The 19,574-nt window shown below is 38.1% G+C and overlaps 1 protein-coding gene and 1 long non-coding RNA gene across 13 annotated transcripts in view; one reads left to right on the forward strand and one right to left on the reverse strand.

Moving 5' to 3' along the window:
• Window positions 1-19,574, forward strand: part of nav1a (neuron navigator 1a) — a 263,139-nt gene that overhangs the window by 146,523 nt on the left and 97,042 nt on the right. For all 11 annotated transcript variants that reach the window (XM_051880901.1, XM_051880900.1, XM_051880903.1 and 8 more), the window contains one exon: window positions 14,373-14,475. In XM_051880901.1, coding sequence (XP_051736861.1) covers window positions 14,373-14,475 — 103 coding nt within the window. The remainder of the gene's footprint in view (window positions 1-14,372; window positions 14,476-19,574) is intronic.
• The window catches only part of LOC127505407 (uncharacterized), a 29,782-nt gene continuing 19,411 nt past the window's right edge, over window positions 9,204-19,574 (reverse strand). Inside the window, exons 2-3 of one of the 2 annotated variants that reach the window (XR_007927701.1) lie at window positions 9,692-9,889; window positions 9,204-9,600 (exon numbers count right to left, since the gene is read on the reverse strand). This is a non-coding gene — a long non-coding RNA (uncharacterized LOC127505407). Of the gene's footprint in view, window positions 9,890-19,574 lie in introns of both variants that reach the window. The other variant, XR_007927700.1, reaches the window with a different exon arrangement.

The raw sequence follows: 19,574 nt of genomic DNA on the forward strand, positions 1-19,574 counted from the left end.
TTAGAAAACACCACATAAACACCATTCCGTTTTCCTGTCGTATATCCTGGATGTTGGCTGCTTAAAACACTCTTGGGGAAATTATTGTGTAAGCTTTTCTCAGTTTTATGTGAGGACATAACTTGGGTTTGCCTGGGTGAATGAAGGGCAAGAAATCAAGTCTTTTTCCAGTAGTCACTAATGGTGACTGACTAAAATTCTCATTGCTCTTGTATCACAGTTAACAAACCCAGGCAATGAAACTTAAGATGACTATTTATGTGCTAATGCTGCTGTACTTGTATCCAAACAAACTCTGCTAATATCGCCCCAAATTTGTTGAAAATGATTTACTTCTGATCACTGTGAATTGCCCATTAAACAGTAGCTGCCAATGTATAAAACTAGATAGTGAAGCCGCTCATTGTATGCTCACATTCTTTAAAAACTCCACTGGTCTAGAGTAAACACTGAGAGAATGAGATTGTTGGTCTTCGTCACAGATGTGTTTTTTGTGTTGTTTGGCTGTCACCACATCTTTACACAAGCCATTATAAAGTCAAGCATCCCAACGTCTCTATTTTCTCTATAAACAATGATTAGCAAAACGGTGACTGTTTTGGCACGCAGGTGTCAAAGTCATGGTTCGATCAGGCATGCACAGTTGGTCAAATTTTGACCAGGCTCACCTCAAATCCATGAATTAGCTTGTCATCTGGGCTTAAAGTTGTCTTCAGATTATAAAGTTCCATGCCTGTTTAATCAATGACCCTAGAAAGTAAATAAGTTTACAAATGTTAATTTGTTTTCTTAATCCAGTCTCTGTTAGTGCATCTGATGATGGTGAAAATCTAGCCAGATTGTGTATCTTCTAACCAAAGAATTTTTTACATTCTAAAGATTTGTCTGAATTCCCTGTTGACAAACTTTCCTAGATTTTATTTCCGTGCCAGCAGCTTTGTCCAGATTTAATCTCATCAAAAGTGTTTTTCACATCACTAAAATTAGTCAGCCATTATTTCTTAGATCCTAAGGTAGCTTTCCTTTTTTTAAATCTTAAATATTCAAACTGATATTATAGGCTATGATTTGATACGGTTGTGTGACTGTAATGAGCGCACAATGTTGGAGAATAAACAAAGTCTTTATTTTACAATTTAATAATGAACACGCAGGAGAATCAGAAAAACACAACCACTTCCAACTTAAAAGCAAACGAGACTGAACACAGAACTAAGGAAACTCATGGCTTAAATACATGGGGAGAGTAATCAAGTTAAAACAGAACAGGTGTGTAAATTATTTAGGAACTATGGAAACTAATAAGCACAGGGAACTCAGGCAAACAAGAACAGGGAAACAGAACCAAAACACAATGAAATTAAACAGACATAGAGCTACACGTTACATGATTATGTTGCATTATATTCTATATAAAATGTATTATATATAATATATTATAGATAAATAACTCAAACTGGCTCAGCTTACCCTAACCGTTTCTTCTTACCCAGCTATTTGAAAGGTGTTTATTGTGAAAACGCACAGCAGATTCAGTGTGTATAAATATTGGAAAATAAAGTTTTTTTTTGACTCTTCAAAAAGTAAAAAATGTAAAAAGTGGCTCATCTTATCATGGTCTCCCCTACATACAATAGTATTATTTTTAGCTGATTTCAGACCTGCCAGATCTCCTCATCTTTGCTTTGAGAGGAAAACTGGAGAGCCCTTGTTAAAAGCAATCATTTCGCTGAAAGCGGAAAGAAGCGGTTGATCTCGTGCTCCCTCCACACATGGTCTGCAGTTCCACAGCTGGTTTCTTTGACCCTCCATGGTGTGATGGGATCACTCTGGCCTGAGGTCATTTCAGAGTTATGATGTTTTTGTTTGTCACACAGCATTGCACCACCTCTTGCCTCCTTGAGCTTCAGAAGACATTGAGCAACACTTGTGCTCAATCTTTGGCAAGAAAACATTGTTCTAAATGGACCTCTTTTTACGACTCTGTCTTCATTGACAAAGTGTCTGCTGGTCGTAGTGATTGGGCATAACAACAGCTGGGAGGACCTCCTTTAGTCCCGAGAGGCTTGCAGGAGATGCAGCTGTGGTGTTGGAGGTTTCTCTGTGCCAGTCAGTTTATAAAACCTGCAGTTGTTTGGGCATCACTCCCACTTCACTCTTCCCTGCCCCTAGGCATGTTGGGATTCTTCACCAAACATAACTGCTTCTGGTGAGTTGTGGGTGGTGTGGAATAAGCTTTCCCTGAGGGAAAATAGAAATCTTGATTTTACTGTAAGGTCACTTTCACCTCTTCCACTGAGCAGGAAGATGTTTTAGCACAACCATGTCAAATAATGGCCTTTGGAAATGAATGCATTAAAGGAATATTCCATATTCAGTGCAAGTTAAGCTCAGTCAACACCACTTGTGAAAAAATGCTGATTACCACAAAATCTAATTTCCGCTTGTCTCATTTTACAATGGAAGTGAATTGGGTCGATCTATAAATGTTAAAATACTGTTTCATTTTTATAGACACAAGACATAAACAATCTACTTTACCATGGAAAAAAGTGTGTACAAACCTTTTCTGTGTAAATTTGTGTATAATTTCACAACTGTTTTCATGACCCTGGCCCCATTCACTTCCACTTTTACTTCTAAATGCCTCAGAATAACCTCTGTTTTTTACAGAAAATCAGGGATGAGTTGAAAATTGTGTTTTGTGGAAATCAACATTGACACAAATGCTGTCAATTGAGCTTAGCTTGTATGTAATCGGCAATATTCCTTTAAGTGTCACAGTTTGAATTTTCTTTTCTTCTTCTTCTTCTTTTTTTTTTTTTTTCTACAAGCTACCACAGTACATATTGTCAAAAGTGACAATGACAGATGCATTCATGAATAGGAAGTCATCATCTCCAATGTGACAATAAGAAAGACATTATATTTGACATTATGGCCCAAAACTTGTGTCCAATAGGGTGGATGCATGTTGCAGCCTGGCTTTATTGTGTTTAAATGTCACAATAGTTTTCCCAGCCTTGGTGTTGTGAGAAATATTTCCCTTTGCTTTTCTTTCTTGGCTGAATATCTCTGAACTTCAAATCAGATTTGTCATGGGAGTAGGTCTTTTTCATTGGTGGCTATTTCATTAGAATTTCTCAGCTGTTCTGATTCATTTCGACCTCTTGCATTATTTTACAAGACGTTTTCTTCTAAAAAAGTGTCATGGGATTGCAACATGAGTGATGCAAGATAAGGAAGTCTTATAATACTTTCTGGAAACAACACCAGCATGATAAGACCAGAGCATCACAGTTTTCTTTCCTCTTTAGTTGTTCCCCAAGGATATTATTGTGATTTTGTGCGGATATTCCAGTCCGTCTTCTCATTTCCCGCGGTGTGTCTTCTACCATTTGGCCAAAGCGTCTGCAGGACACTCTATTGTTATTTAAGAGTCACTTTATTCACCAGATGCAGTGTGCTTGCGTGTGTACGTGTCTTCCTGTTTTCATGTTGTCGAGGTCACCACTTTGCCTCCAAGCACCCTGACTGGTGTAGAGGAGTAGAGTTGAAAAACACAGACTGAGAGTCATATGGTAAACTAGAAATAAAACAAACTTGTGGTGGAGAAGCGGGTAACTATACACTTTCCCCTACACCACAAATGAGTGTGAAATGAATTACTACTCAAAGTAATTTAAGAGTATCGCAGTGTATTGTTAATAAAATATCAGCCAGTTTGTCAAAGTAGTGACAAATGTTTCTCTGGCACAATGCTAGGCCATTAAAGTATTAACATCCCTTTGGGATTCATTTGGCCTTTTTTAGATCCCTGTCACCCAGTATACCTTAATTAACCAATTAAACATCATCTGTTCCTCAGCTTTGATAATAAAACATGGAAAATGAAAACGATAATGGATGGAAATCGACCATCATTTGTAAAGACCAATGAATCCAACAAGAGCGCCATGCTGTGCTTTGTTTCACATTGTTCACTTTCCAGACATGACCTCTTAGAAAAGTGGTGCATTTCTGCCAAAAACTTGTCTTTAGAGCTGTTAGCACTCTCTGGCATCCATTTAGTTTGTCCATTTCGCTTATTGCTCTCACAGCATTCTCAGAAAGGCCAAAGATGGTTCCAGTAAGCATCTGTCTACACCCTATTAGCTTTTCTATTGACAGGCTATGCATCAGCTACTCATTAGGAAGACTCTCTGTCTTTAAGTTGTTGAGACAGCGTGGCAGCCTTGGGTTTAGATTGTACTTTAAGTTGGTAGTGTATTTCAGAGATGAAAACGCTTCACAATTTTGTAATATTTGGTTTGACTCTCTGCAACAATGTCTTGGAAGTTCTGCAGGCTGTTTCAGTTACTGGAACTGCGATTCCCTCACTTGGATTTTCACCTCTTCTGGAGACTCTAGAGGTCCATGGATTTGGAGCAGATCCAAAAGATGTGGTCATTAGGGTTAGCATGCATGACTTACCACTTTTCATTAAGATCTGTGATCTGATCTAACTGACTCTGTGTGAGGTCATCCTCAATGGTAGAATCGTCTTCTCAAAGGGTACTGTTGTCAACACTGAGGCGTAATTAAACCATGAAACTGCAGGACAGTTATCTATTGCATGTCCCAAAACTTTTCTAAACAATAAAGACCATGAAATCACAGTCCAAGTTCTAGAGCCACAATAAATCCCAATTTTACACCAACTGTAATTATGGGATTACTGTTAATCTTTCATCCTGTGATAGACAGTCATTTTTAAACCCCTTTAAATGAGGTGTGACTTTGCCAGTGCCAGCGTTTGACAAGTTCTTTATGTGGGTTTAGTGTTTCCTATTAGAATGCAACACACTTTACAGCCTTTCTTTTATTTGTGTTCTCTTTTGAGCTAAATATACAGTAGAGTCCTCCCATTCCTTTGGAAGCTTCCATTCTCCCAGTGCTTTGTCGTCACAGTATATTATTGTAACACGCCAACTAAGCTACTGTTGGTTCTCTGTTTGTCGGCCTGATGCCACTTTTTGTTTCAAAGCATGTATCATTAAAATTCTCCCAGTGTCTCTGCTTTTCCACGGACAGTCTTGAATCAACTTGTATACCCCTGAATAGGCAGAGAAAAGAGAACATCTGAATTGGTAGCGGCTGCTTTCAACTCTTAGCTCCCCATCACAAGTAGATGAGGGTGTAAAGAGGGGGAGGCAGGTGTACTGCAGTCCCCCCATCCGCATTTAACCAGCTAGCCTTGATTCATTAGCTTTCCCCCTGAGAATGTGTTTGCGATGGAGGGAGAAATTTGCATCCCTAATTTCCTCATTCCCTCACCCCGGCTGCAGCTGGGTCCTCTGGGCCCGGGCCGATTTAGAAAACAGGAAGTCTGACGGTCTTGGACCTTTCCGTCAACCTTACCCCTGTAGTGGGGAGGCTTTAATTACCATAAACGAGAGCTGTGCTTAACAACCGCGTGGAATCGATTAGATGCAGCAGAGGGATTGGGGAGGAGGCCCCCTCCTTCTACACTGACTGATGTCTTTTGTTTCAGGATGTAGTATGTTATGCATCGCTGTTTTGGATCCAAGAGCAGACATTTGCATCAAGAAAGGGCACCCGCTAAAGCTGAAGCTTGTGAGAAATGATTAATAATTATTTAATGCTGTTCAGTCTGCACTGCAAGTCATGTGACTAAAGATCAGAGGTAATTGCAGCCGATTGCATGACTGAACATGGACAAAGAGGATTTTTACAGAGCTTCTCGTGCTACTTCCATTGGCACAGACAGTCTGAGAAAAGACCATGTAACATAACTTTCATAGTATTGAGATCAGTGGTGTTTAGAAATATTTAGTGTACAATAGTCTTTATTTGTTACTACTAAGCTGTTGTTATTATAGTTACCATCTCGTCAACATATTTTTCTACTATTGATTATTTTCTCATCTAAATTTTAAAGGAAGCACTGCTTTTCTTGCCCTCTCAAAGAAAATGCCTCTAAGACATAAATAACAATTCTGCTCATTATACTGTAACACATGGAAAAAGCTACAAAACCCCCCAGTGTTTTTCTGTTGCTAGTTTTGGTTGCCCTGCTGGTACATTCAATGGGATAAATGTAGAGAGGTACAGATTTAAATCAAGCACAAATGAAATGAACTGTCCTAGAGTGGTCGATTCAAGTGTGTCTAATATGATTTTAACTACTACTGCTCAGTGAATGAATGTGACTCTTGGGCATTTTGGATGGAGTGCCAATCTTCAAAGCACCGATTCAGCCAAGCTGAAGAGGGAAGAGCCCAAGCATGCGTGCCATCTAGTGTAGGGTAGCAGACATGATAACCAAGCAATAGTGGGAGTCTGAACTATCCTGAACATTTACATCTGTTTGATCTTTTCAGTGTGGTCATACGAGGCAATTTGAATACGATTGAATATACATTTTCTGAATAATATGTGAGTTTTGTGGTGCAACACTTTTGCACCAGGATGCTAGAGTGCTTTGGATGGTTGCCATGGCATTGCTATGCAGTTCCTAAGGTATTCTGTGTGGTTGTTAGGGTTTTGCTAAGATGTTTTGAGTGGTTGCCAAGTCGTTGTTAGTGTGTTTGGGATTGTTGCCAGGATGTTGCTATGCATATTGCTATGGTGTTCTGGTGGTTACTAGAGTGTTGCTACATAGTTATTAGAGTGTTCTGAGTTTTTTTCAGGCCAGTCTGTGGTGTTTGGGGTGGCTGCTTGTTGCAAATTTGTTCTGGTGGTTGCTATGTGGTTGTTAATGTGTTCAGGGTGATTGCCAGGCCAGTTGATGGTGTTCAGGGTGGTTGCTAGTTTGTTGCTACATGGTTGTTAGAGTGTTCTGGGTGATTGCCAGTCTGTGGTGTTCAGGGTGGTTGTTAGGGTGTTGCTAAGGTGTTCTAGTGGTTGTTAATGTATTTAGGGTGATTGCCGGGACATTGCTGTTCAGTTGTTATGGTGGTGTTGTTACATGGTTATTAGAATGTTCTGGGTGATTGCCAGTCCAGTCTGTGGTGTTCAGGGTTGCTAGGGTGTTGCTAAGGTGTTCTGGTGGTTGCTAGGTGGTTGTTTGTGTGTTTAGGGTGGTTGCCTTGACATTGCTATGCAGCTGCTGTGGTGTTCAGGTGGATGCTAGGGTGTTGCTATGTGGCAGTTAGAGTCTTCTAAGTGATTGCCAGACCAGTGCTATGGTGTTCTGGGTGGTTGCCAGGGTGTTTCTAAGGTGTTCTGGTTGTTGCCGTGTGTGTGTGTGTGTGTGTATAGGGTGATTGCCAGGACATTGCTTGCAGCTGCTGTGGTGTTCAGGTGGATGATAGGGTGTTGTTATGTGGTTGTTAGAGTGTTCTAATAGATTGCCAGGATAGTCTACGATGTTCAGGGTGGTTGCTAGTGTGTTGCTAAGGTGTTCTGGTGGTTTCTAGGTGGTTGTTTGTGTGTTTAGGGTGGTTGCCAAGACATTGCTATGCAGCTGCTGTGGTGTTCAGATGGATGCTAAGGTGTTGCTACGTGGCAGTTAGAGTGTTCTAAGAGAATGCCAGGCCAGTGCTATGGTGCTCTGGGTGGTTGCTAGGGTGTTTCTAAGGTGTTGTGGTGGTTGCTGTGTGTTTAGGGTGGTTGCCAAGACATTGTTATGCAGCTGCTGTGGTGTTCAGGTGGATGATAGGGTGTTGCTATGTGGTTGTTAGAGTGTTCTAAGACATTGCCAGGCCAGTGCTATGGTGTTCTGGGTGTTTGCTAGGGTGTTGTGGTGGTTGTCAAGTTGTTTGGAGTGGTTGCTAGGTAAAAAAAGATTTCGCCCCCAAGTTTTGACATTCTTTCATTTCTGGCATATTTGATTACAAGTAATAGCACACATCTTCTCAACATGCACATGGTTTGAGGTATGAAGGGTTTGTTCTACCTCTAAGCAAGCACCACAAATTATTGGATTCATATTTTTCTGGCTCCCCCTCTGCGTGCCACTGGAGATAACCTTTCACATCTGAACAGCTTGACCACTTTGATTGGCACATGGTGCTGCGTTCAGTGGCTCCATCATCTCAGTATTGAGCTAATTCCCAAAGCCACTGAAATCAATAGTTCTTATATATCACACCTCTTAATGGTGAAATCAATGTGATATGTTTTCGTGAGCATGTTTCTCACAATCACTGCAGCATTGAGCGGTGTTGTCAGACTGGCTGTGCTTAGACTACAACCATCAGGGTGATGGACACCTCATAGGTTCATGACCTCTCTCTCTTTTTCTGCATAGGTCATTCCAGCACTGGCCAGCTGGTCTGAGCCACAGGGGTCTGGGGGCGTGGGGGTGGAAGTGTGATGATCTTCTCAGTCTTCTTTCGTTACACCAGAGCTCAACAGCGCAATTCACATGTATCCACTGCCAACTGGAACAATGCATGCACAATCTCATATTATTGAGAGGAAACTCAGTGGCTATGGTTACAAATGTTGTTTTGGACATTGAACTACACATAATTCTTCGAAACGCATGCTTATCTTCTGCATATTTCAATACTGAATCCATTAGTGAATGGGAGCAAATCCGCTATGCAGGTTTTCTGGGTAATAGGTCCAATGACTGCAACATGTTCTCTCAAATCTGTCCATTTTCTGGTAATTACCCTCTCACAGCTTAATGCTATGTGCTATTGCAGAGAGTTAATGGTCCTTTCAGACACAGACTGTTGCAGACACCATCAGTGTCATCTGGGAGGGGGAGAGGTGTGGTCAGCCTGCTCTAAATTCTACTCATCTTTGCTTTTATGACACAAGAATTGTTCAGTTAAATGTGATGTATGTTATATCCAAAGGAATGACATAAAATAACAAAGTAAAACGTTTTCCAATTTTTAAAATTCTTTCAGCTGTCATTGGTTAGCCAAACAGGTAACCCCGCCCCAAACTTACACTATTGGTTGAAACAAACACAGCAATGTTTTGTAAGTGTTTATACTTTTCAGGGGAATCAAACTGTGAAATTGTCTCTGCATTTTAAACTGGGATAGGAGTTTACCACTATCAATGTCAATTTTGTCTGACTGTTATATTAATACTGATATTAGAGGCAATGCAGAAAATAATGAGTAGAACATGGGACAAGAGGCTCTGGAAATAAAAAACCAAACTTGACCTTGTGTTTTCCACATGAGTACCATATCTCAGTATGTTGGAGCATGCTCCGACATCAGTACATTCCAAAGTTGTTTTTTTTTTTTTTTTTTCTTTTTTCTTTTTTTATTGAAGTCATTAAATTGGCTCTGTAATCTGTCATATTAACTTATAAAATGTCACTAACCTTAAACTGAATCATAAGTTATCTCTGTAGCTGTTATATACCCTACCAATCAAAAGTTTGGGTTCTGTAAAATCTTTTATTGTTTTAAAGTCTCTTATGCTCACCAAGACTGCATTTATTTGATCAAAAAATACAGTAAAACAGTGATATTGTGACATTTAAAATGTTATTTATTCCTGTGATGGCAAATCTGAATTTTCAGCATCATTACTCCAGTCTTCAGTGTCACATGATCCTTCAGAAATCATTCTGATATGATAATTTGATGCTCAAGAAAGTCAGATCAGGTCGCCATATATGCACTGTTATGTAGAGAAATGTTCATCATTAGTATTCAAAACATTTAAAGAATTAGTTTACTTCAGAATTAAAATTTCCTGATAATTTACTCACCCCCATGTCATCCAAGATGTTTATGTCTTTCTTTCTTCAGTCAAAATGAAATTAAGGTTTTTGAGGAAAACATTCCAGAGTTTTTTTTTTCCATATAGTGGACTTCACTGGGGCTCAATGGGTCGAAGGTCCAAATTTCAGTTTCAGTGCAGCTTCAAAGGGCTCTACGCAGTCCCAGACAAGGAATAAGGGTCTTAGCTAGTGAAACAATTTTCAAAAATAAATAAATAAATAAATAAATAAATATATATATATATATATATATATATATATATACAAATGCTCTTCTTGCACTAGCTCTGTGATGTGCCATGCATTTCGTAATCACGATGGAAATTTCACTCTTGACGTAGGCGGAAGTACTGCGGTAGGGCGAAAAACATTTTCTCATTTGTGATGTGATCTGCGAAAACCACATGGTGAAATTTTACCTATCACAGGTTTCAATACCATATGAAAGCTGGATTTGAACCCTTTCCAAATCTGTTTTTACATAACAAAAGTTATGGTTATCTGAAGTCAGCTGATCGCTCTGATTTTCAGGAACGGAATTCTGAGGAAAAACAGGTTTAAATAACTGTCACCCCCTTTTTTCGCATAGACATGAAAATGCAACATAAATGGTTGTAATTCAAGAATGCTTTGGAATATAGACCTAAGGTTGGTCTTGTTTGAAAGAAGCCACTTGTCAGATTATTGTAGAAGTGAAATAAATTATGAAAGTAAAATTAAAAAAAAAAAAGTTATAGAAGTTTAAGTTTATGAAAATTTAAAAATATAATTGTTTATATTTTATAATAATATATTACAAAGCATGTTTTACTCTTAAACTGCAAGAAAATAAAAGCCAAAAATGTCAACATTCCAAATTTTAGGTTGAAATATTTCAAAAATGAGCTTTGAGTAAGATTTTGTTTGGGCACACTACCAAACCTTTCACTAGATGACACCTAGCTCCATATCTGACCATTTAAGGGCGCCTCCATTTATTTGAGTGATCTGAACCATGTATTTCCATATTTTCATACATTTTATGAAGTAGACATCCTATTCAGAAGTAGTATGGTCAGTTTGGCAGTACTTGGTTTGAATTCAACCTCTAATAAACACATAATTAGAACGTGCGTTCATTATAGCTCCGTTGTTCTCTTGTGCTCCGACTTCTCACGATAACGTTGTATTAGAAAAAAAAAAAAATCTTTGCGTGCCGTAGTTTATGCAGGACTGGCAGGAAATTTGCATTAATACACCTTCATTCTCACATAACATGACTGTATGACCAACACAGGGGGCCTCAGTTATGTACAGTACAAGCCAAACTAGCTTTAAACCAAACCACCATCATCACTTGCAGAGCAGCCCATTTGAACCACTCTGGGATACTCATTGTATTTCATGAGTCTAATTGTATGAGATTATGGCTGAATGAAGAGACACTCCACAGGGGGCCGCATGGGGGGTTCTCCATTTTCATTACAAAGCCATGGGCCACCTCTATGTGTTGTACTGATCCACTACACACACCCTCACAAACACACAATCATTTTTCTATGGTGGAGATTAAAGTGAATTAAGACTAGGACTTTGACTAATGCCAGTCTGGATGTCATTACAGAGGGTTTGGCATGGGGTCCTGCTGTGCTGACTGGTCAAGCTTCAGGATTAACACACCCCGGGGGAAACATACAAGATGGTGTGAGTGATGAGGTTTTGGGCGGGATGTGAGGTGGCAGGGATAGGTAGAGACTAATCCCACCAAATTCTCGAGCTGTCGGATGCGTATTGTGCATCAAGTAATTAGTTCCAATTAGTGATGTAGCAAAATTAATTTTTCACTAAAACACTGAAAACAGAATTAAAGTTTTCATTTAGCCAAAAACCGAAGATAACGTATTGGTAATTACATTTATGTATCACGTTCACAGTTGATCGTAATTCTTTGAAAATGAGCCTCCTCTTGATATTTCAGCAAAACAGATTTTACCAATTGCAACTCTGTCATGGGTGGCTGTAATGAAGTGCATGACGTAAGAGATAGAGAACAAAAACAGTCTTTAATAAAATAAACAAGGAACACATAAGAGATTGCAGGAGAATAAATAACACAACCACTTTAACTTAGACGATACTGGACAATGAACAAAGAACTCAAGACTTAAATACACAGAATGTAATCAAGGAGAACAGAAACAGGTGTGCAGAAACTAACTAGGAACTCAGGCAAACAGGAACAGAGCAAAAAGAGTAAAAACAAAGCCAAACTGAACATTCTTTTTTTTTTTTTTTTTGGCTATTTTGGTAGATTTTTTTCTGTTTCCACTATCACTAGTTCCAATCTGGGGTACGTTTGCCAAAAGCATCATTAGACAAATATAGTTGCAAGTTCCGTCGTTACTAATATGATTTTGCGTTTCCTGAAACCATAGTTTTAACGAACATTTGCTAACAACATCACAAATTTGTGTGGTTGGATACAGTTCTACACCTGTGGTTAGAAGCATAGTTTATTGTTAATATGATGTGGAAATACATAGATCATGCTGTTGGGCACAATAAGCAAGCTAACATGCAGTACAGTCTATACTGTTCATACTATTCTAATATATATATATATATACATTTCAGTCTATATATTTTAGCTTTATACCACAATGCAATGCACTCGTTGTTCAATTACAGTGTGATAAATAAACTGTATGAATGAAGCAATATAATCCACAGTTTTAATGAATATCCTTTTTCTCATTGTTTGATCAAAAGTTAAAGGGGACCTATTATGCCCCTTTCACAAGATGTAATATAAGTCTCTGGTGTCCCCAGAATGTGTCTGTGAAGTTTCAGCTCAAAATACCCCATAGATCATTTATTATAGCTTCTCAAATTTGCCCCTATTTGGGTATGAGCAAAAACACACCGTTTTTGTGTGCATCTCTTTAAATGCAAATGAGCTGCTGCTCCCGGCCCCCTTTCCAGAAGAGGGCGGAGCTTTAACAGCTCGCGCTTCGGTTGCTCAACAACAAAGCTGGAGAATCTTACGCAGCCAAAATGATGATTGTCAGTAACGGTGTTCAGCCTTACATTGTTCAAACTGGAGTCGGACACTGATGGAGAGACTCAGAAAGAAGTTACAACTTTTAGAATGGAACTGGACATTTCTGAATGGTTAGTGGATAAATTTATGTAGTTGCTGTGGAGTTGATTCAACTCATCGACTAGCATGTGCTGTCATGTTAATCTTTTGTGCAAATCCAGTGTGGAATTGACCCTCGTTTGTGAAGCAGTCCGGCGTAAAATGATGGCATGGCAACAACACTCTACTACAACAACTCTTCCTCTTCTCTAAAGCAGCCCAACATGGCCTTGCCCCCTTTGTTGTGTGTTCCCGGGAGCAAATGTAATGCTGCCTTCACATGCTCTTGGAATTATCATAAATACAAGTTTCCTAGGTAAAAATTGCACATGAATGCCCTCCCATTTAGAAACTTGAATGCGACGAGCTCGTAATCACAACTTCAGAAGTGGGAATTATCCAATTTCCGATAGCACGTGAAAGCAGCATAAATTTTAGGGTTTGTGATGTCACTAACCCGGGAAGAAGCTCGTTGTAGTTCCTACCAGCCGTTTGTTGTAGTTCTTAAAAAGCGATTTCTGTAAAAGAAAATATCTCCCTTTGCATTGAACTTTGAGCGTCGTAACTTTGCAGATGTTGTTTATGCTCAAACAGCAGCAATACACACTAACTAAGTTAAAAAAGTGAAATCATAATCAACCACCCCTTTAAGATAATGCCATTTTTAATAAAAATGATTAGTGGACTTGCCAGGTTAAATATAGCGAGTCATTTGACAAAAAAATGTAGCATGCTAATGTATAAAACATTTATCATTACATATTTTGTTCTGTTTTACATAATTTTAACATAAATTACAGGCAGTATGTGATAAGTAATATGCTAGTATTTTATTTCATCTGAGTCTGTGTATGAAGCCAAACTGATGAACTGATAAACGGAGGGAAACCTCTTTGTAAACCTTCGCTATGTGGTTTTATGATCTGACACTAGAGCAGCACTGTTTTTTTTTAGGGTGGGAGGCTGATTAGACGAAATACAGCACTTTTACTGTCAGCAGTTTTAAAACAGTCCTCAACATGTGTTGAGTTAAGACGTATAATGCATTTCCCCTCAGTTTTACAACTTGAATGTCAAATAAATCTGTATAAGCACATTTGCCTAAATAAAGAAAGCAATTAAATTGAAAGGAGACCTTTTATATAAATACTAATGTCCTGTTTAAGTGAGCTTGCTAGTACTGTAGCTCAAAGTGCTTTTGGCATCTTGGCAGACTGGAAATGTAATGTTTAATTCATTCGAGTACTGCCTGAAAAGCTGCCCGCTTGCTGAATCGTCATATTCCACTGCTTCATTGCTCTGCGCTCTTACAGTGTGAGAGAAAGCCGTTTGTGTGTTGTTCCTGAAAACTGAGATACTGTACGTGTGTGAGTGGATCAGGAAAACATGACTCGATATCATGCATCTAGATATACACTAATGTTTCTGTTGGCCGTTCTCCATGAAGCGGTAAATCTTAATGCACGTGGGTATGTTTGTGCATGGCCACATCACTGCTAAATGCCTGCATTAACCGGCCGCTCATCCTCTCCTCCCTGCTCTTTTCTGCAGATCCCGAGTCCCAGAGGAAACGCACCGTTCAGAATGTCCTCGACCTCCGGCAGAACCTGGAAGATACCATGTCCAGCTTACGGGGGTCGCAGCTCAGCCACAGGTACAGGAGCTCACACTTCTAGTCCAGCACTGGCTTAATTGGTGATGGACTGTTTCGTTTTGTTTTTTTTATTTTGTGTTTAGTATTTTTTGTTTTGTTTAGTTTTGTTGTTTTTTATTTTGTTGTGTTTTTTATTTTGTTTTATTTTTCAATTATTGTTTTCTTTTTTTCTTTTTTTATTGTATGCTAGGAAATCAAGCAAATCAGGTTTTAAAACTGAAATAAGAGTTGCCAAAATGTCAAAAAACAAACAAACAAACAAACAAAAGACTAAATAGTATAATAACAATTATTTTAATAATTAGAATCTTATCAGCACTGGCCAGATTATTTTAGTTTTAAAACTAAAATAAGAGTGGCTAAAATGTCCAAAAAATAAGACAAAATAGCAGAATAACTATTATTGTAACAATTGTAAACTTATAGGTATTGACCAGGATTTTATTTAGTTTGCTTGCTTTGTTTTGTTTAATATTTGTTTTGTTGTTTGTTTATTTATTTTTCCATTTATTGTTTTCTTTTTCTCTTTTTTTTTTTTTTTTTTTTTTTTGCTAATTGTATGCTAGGAAATCAGACAATTTGGGTTTTAAAACTAAAATAAGAGTTGTTAAAATGTCAAAAATAAGACAAAACTGTAATAACTATTATTGTAACAATTGTAAGCTTATAGGCATTGGCCAACATTTTATTATATTATATTTTATTATTTTGTTTTATTTGATTTGATTTTGTTGTTTTGTTTTTTGTTTTGTTTTGTTTGTTTTATTGTGTTTTTTTTTTTTTTTTTAATTGTTTTACTTTTTCTTTTTTTTTTCTTTTTGGTTAATTGTATGCTAGGAAATCATACAAACAAATCAAACTAAAATAAGGGTTGCCAAAATGTCAAAAATAAAAATAAGACAAACTATTATAACTATTATTGTAACAATTGTAAGCTTATAAGTATTGGCCAGAATTTTATTATTTATTTTATTTTATTTTATTTTATTTTTTGTAAATTTTGTTTTGTTTTGTTGTTTTTTTTTTTTCTTTTCTTTTTTTTTTTTTTTTTTTTTTTTTCCATTTATTGTTTTACTTATGCTAGGAAATCACACACACACAAATCAGGCTAAAAAACTAAAATAATGTCAATGTCAAAAATAAGACAAAATAGTATAATAACTATTACTGCATAGGTTTTACATACAATAGCTTTTCGCTATTGGCCAGAATTTTTATTTTAATGTCAGTGTATTCCTAAAAAAAAAAAAAAAAAAATCAAATGTCCTTTCTTAATGTCATATACAAATGTCATTCAGAGGATTTTTACATGTGTCCAAGTCCAAACATCACCAAAGGCAGTCAGCAGACGTAGAACAGAGCAGCAGATGTTTCTCTGTCCTTCTCACATCAGCGCCTCCCCCTGTTGTTTCCTGTTTCCAAGGTCCACAAACACATATACAAAAACCACAGCAAAAGGACGGATTAGCCTCTCATCAGAAAGCCACAACTGCTAGACCGCACACAGTATGTTGTGTTAGTGTATTGATATCAGAGCTACTGGCAATGTTTCTGCTAGAGTGTTGTTTAAAGAAGCAATAAGCACTCCTTCAACCAGAGGAAGTCTGATGCAATGCTCAAGGAAGCTGTTAAGGGTGCGTTATTCTAAACCAACAGGCCTGGAGAGAGTTCAGCCCTGCAAACTAAACACAACATATACATTGTGTAACAGCTGTCAGACTTAGTGGTGGACACAGGTGCTCTGACGCATTGAGCCGTGGTGCTCATACGGGCGATGTGAATTCAAACCCAGCTCCAGTTAAACAGATGAACTATAAGCGTAGTGTATATCAGCACTCTATCTTTCACTTAGTCTGAGTGTGTCTGAGTAATTTTAGTGCTGCCTCCTAGTATAAAATTACTCTGCCTCAGCAGCTGTAAAGTCATTCTATTAAAACCTTAACATAATTAGGTTGATTTAATGCACATAAACACTAATGCCCCTGTAGAGAGAAAGTCTGTAATGTGCTGAGCCCAAACTCTATAATAGACTCGCTTCTGTTTTGTGTGGCCTTTATAGTGCTTTATGATGCATAACAATGGCTACTTTCTTGATTTGTCATATTTTCTCTTCGTCTGATTGAAGTGTTCTCAGAAGAGCCCGATGAAGGATAAAAGGAACGATAATCACTGTCATTTAGCCGTCATTATTATTCAGCACAAACAGAAGCGCCTGACATTTTCAAAGGATAATTCACATTCACGTCAATGCACTGAAACACATTGTCTTCTTTTCTGGGGACATTTTCCTCAGCCCTTTGCTCTTTGTAGAAAATGTCTGCAGAAATTTGTGATAACCGCAAATGTGCAGTGCATTGTGGGTATTAATGGAAGGCTTTGAGTTCAAAACAAGCAAGATGCTGTGTCGGTTGCATTCCTGTAGACCAGTGGTTCCCAAACTTTTTCGATTTAACATCCTTCTGTGGACCCCCTCTCTTCCACTTAGACATGCAGTCACACCTTTTCCACGAAGGGACAATATTTGCCCACCTTATTGATTTTCCAGTGCATTTTCTTTTTACCTTTTATGAATACCTTTATGAAAATAAAGTTTTAAATAAATAAAAAAAAAAAAGTTCAATAGAGAAATATGTAATGATGGTAAAAACAAGCAAGTGGCTGTATTTATGGCCTTTCCCACCTGGTATTAAGATGCGTTTTGGTCAATCGGATCACAAATAGACGAGGGAGACACATTCCCGTTTACCCCTGGTGTTTTAATCAGTCTCTTTTGTCCACTTTCAACCACTTCTATCCTGATTTCTTTGAGGGGAGGGTCTATGGGCGGGTAAATGTAAGGGCTTTTTCAGATCTTTTGATCTAATGGATGAAATAAGTTTGGGCAATTTACATATGCGTTTACATAATGCATCCAGAGACAACAGAAAAATATACAGAGAACATCAGCTTTTGTGTCTGCTCTGACAGCCACAAGACCAGTTGAGCACTGTGTGTCCGTGTTAAAAATCAGGAATGGTGAGAGAACATTGTGCTTGGTATGTTTTTCATCTTCAATTGAGTCTTCAGCCGACGAAGTTTAAATCCCGTCTGGCTAGAGCACTTCCTATAATGTTTAACATTATGTCAGTAGGTGGAGAGTAGGCGGTCTTTTATTGCTGTTCAAACACATTCGACCACATGAGCGTTTACACTATGAAAGCAATCCGGTCTAATGTGTTTTCAACTACCTCTGGAAGTGGTCGAAAGTGGACAAGCTCAAAATGTTTTACACCCCATTTACACCTGTATTTAGCCTTGTCCACTTGTGATCCGATCGACCAAAATGCATCTTAATACCAGGTATAAACAGGGCCTATGAAAGGGTCATTGAATCATTGACTCAATTCGTTCAAATGATTTGATAAAATCAATGTCACATTTGCAATTGTGTGGATATTTGAAAAAAAAAAAAAATGCATTCTTGCTATCTATTAAAAACAAAAACTCACACAGGGTATGTTTTATGTTTTTGTATCGAAGACACTCTTAAATCAATCTTTATGCACAGTCTTTGTCTATATTTGTTTTTCATGCTAGTAAGTGCCTTTTACAAAGGTAAATTGTTGAGAAAAGCAGTGTGATTTAAGACAGCACACGACATATATGCACGCTGCTTGTGTGGATGCAGTCAGTTTTGACCGCAAAAGATGAGGGGCCAGATTTAATAAATGGGGCAAATTAGTGTGAGAGCGCAATTCCACAAATGCGCCGATGGGAGTGGCAAGTTTTGCACTGGATCTACTGCTGACATGCAAATTAAAGAACACAGACACAGTCAAATCATTTACATAATGACCAACAAAATCTAACAAGAGCCATGCAAATTATCATTGGGTCACAGATAAGCAGAGCTGATGCTCATCAGGTGCGTGTTGACACAGGCGCAACTTGTTACATGTAATATACGGATAACGTCTTCCTCTGGCATTCCAACGAAATTAAAGCGAGTGGAAAATATTTTCTCCCTTCTACCACACGCTCTCTGTTCTCTGCGGTGTCTCCTCCTAGCAGCAATGTCGCATGTCGCAAAATGGGTTAAGGCATGCTTTTTTGGGGGCATTAAATAATGGCGCAAATATCAGTAAATTGACTAGCACAAACATTAGTAAATAGCGTTGCGTGATTCATTTAAATACTCTCCTCCCATAAATTTTGTGTCTGAAAGGGAAACTCCTACAAATGCAGATGCAATAAGGTCAGCTGCAAAAACAACTCAGTCCATGCCTTTTCAGTGCTAATTTTGCACTGCGTGTCTTTAGTAAATCCTGACAGTAGTTTTTTAACGCCAAAAGAGGGTTTGCGCCGTAAGCTGTTAGTAAATCTGGCCCGAGGTAATTTGATTGGATGTCATGTATTTGACCTTTTACGGCATTTTGTCTGTTAGAAATACATGCTTGGTTTTAATGTTATTTTAAGGTGGGGTAGAATTAAATGAACACATATAAGCATATACAGGTGCTGGTCATATAATTAGAATATCATCAAAAAGTTGATTTATTTCACTAATTCCATTCAAAAAGTGAAACTTGTATATTATATTCATTCATTACACACAGACTGATATATTTCAAATGTTTATTTCTTTTAATTTTGATGATTATAACTGACAACTAAGGAAAATCCCAAATTCAGTATCTCAGAAAATTAGAATATTACTTAAGACCAATACAAAGAAAGGATTTTTAGAAATCTTGGCCAACTGAAAAGTATGAACATGAAAAGTATGAGCATGTACAGCACTCAATACTTAGTTGGGGCTCCTTTTGCCTGAATTACTGCAGCAATGCGGCGTGGCATGGAGTCGATCAGTCTGTGGCACTGCTCAGGTGTTATAAGAGCCCAGGTTGCTCTGATAGTGGCCTTCAGCTCTTCTGCATTGTTGGGTCTGGCATATCGCATCTTCCTCTTCACAATACCCCATAGATTTTCTATGGGGTTAAGGTCAGGCGAGTTTGCTAGCCAATTAAGAACAGGGATACCATGGTCCTTAAACCAGGTACTGGTAGCCTTGGCACTGTGTGCAGGTGCCAAGTCCTGTTGGAAAATGAAATCTGCATCTC

The sequence above is a fragment of the Ctenopharyngodon idella genome, chromosome 22 (assembly GCF_019924925.1).
Source record: "Ctenopharyngodon idella isolate HZGC_01 chromosome 22, HZGC01, whole genome shotgun sequence".
Lineage (NCBI taxonomy): Eukaryota > Metazoa > Chordata > Actinopteri > Cypriniformes > Xenocyprididae > Ctenopharyngodon > Ctenopharyngodon idella.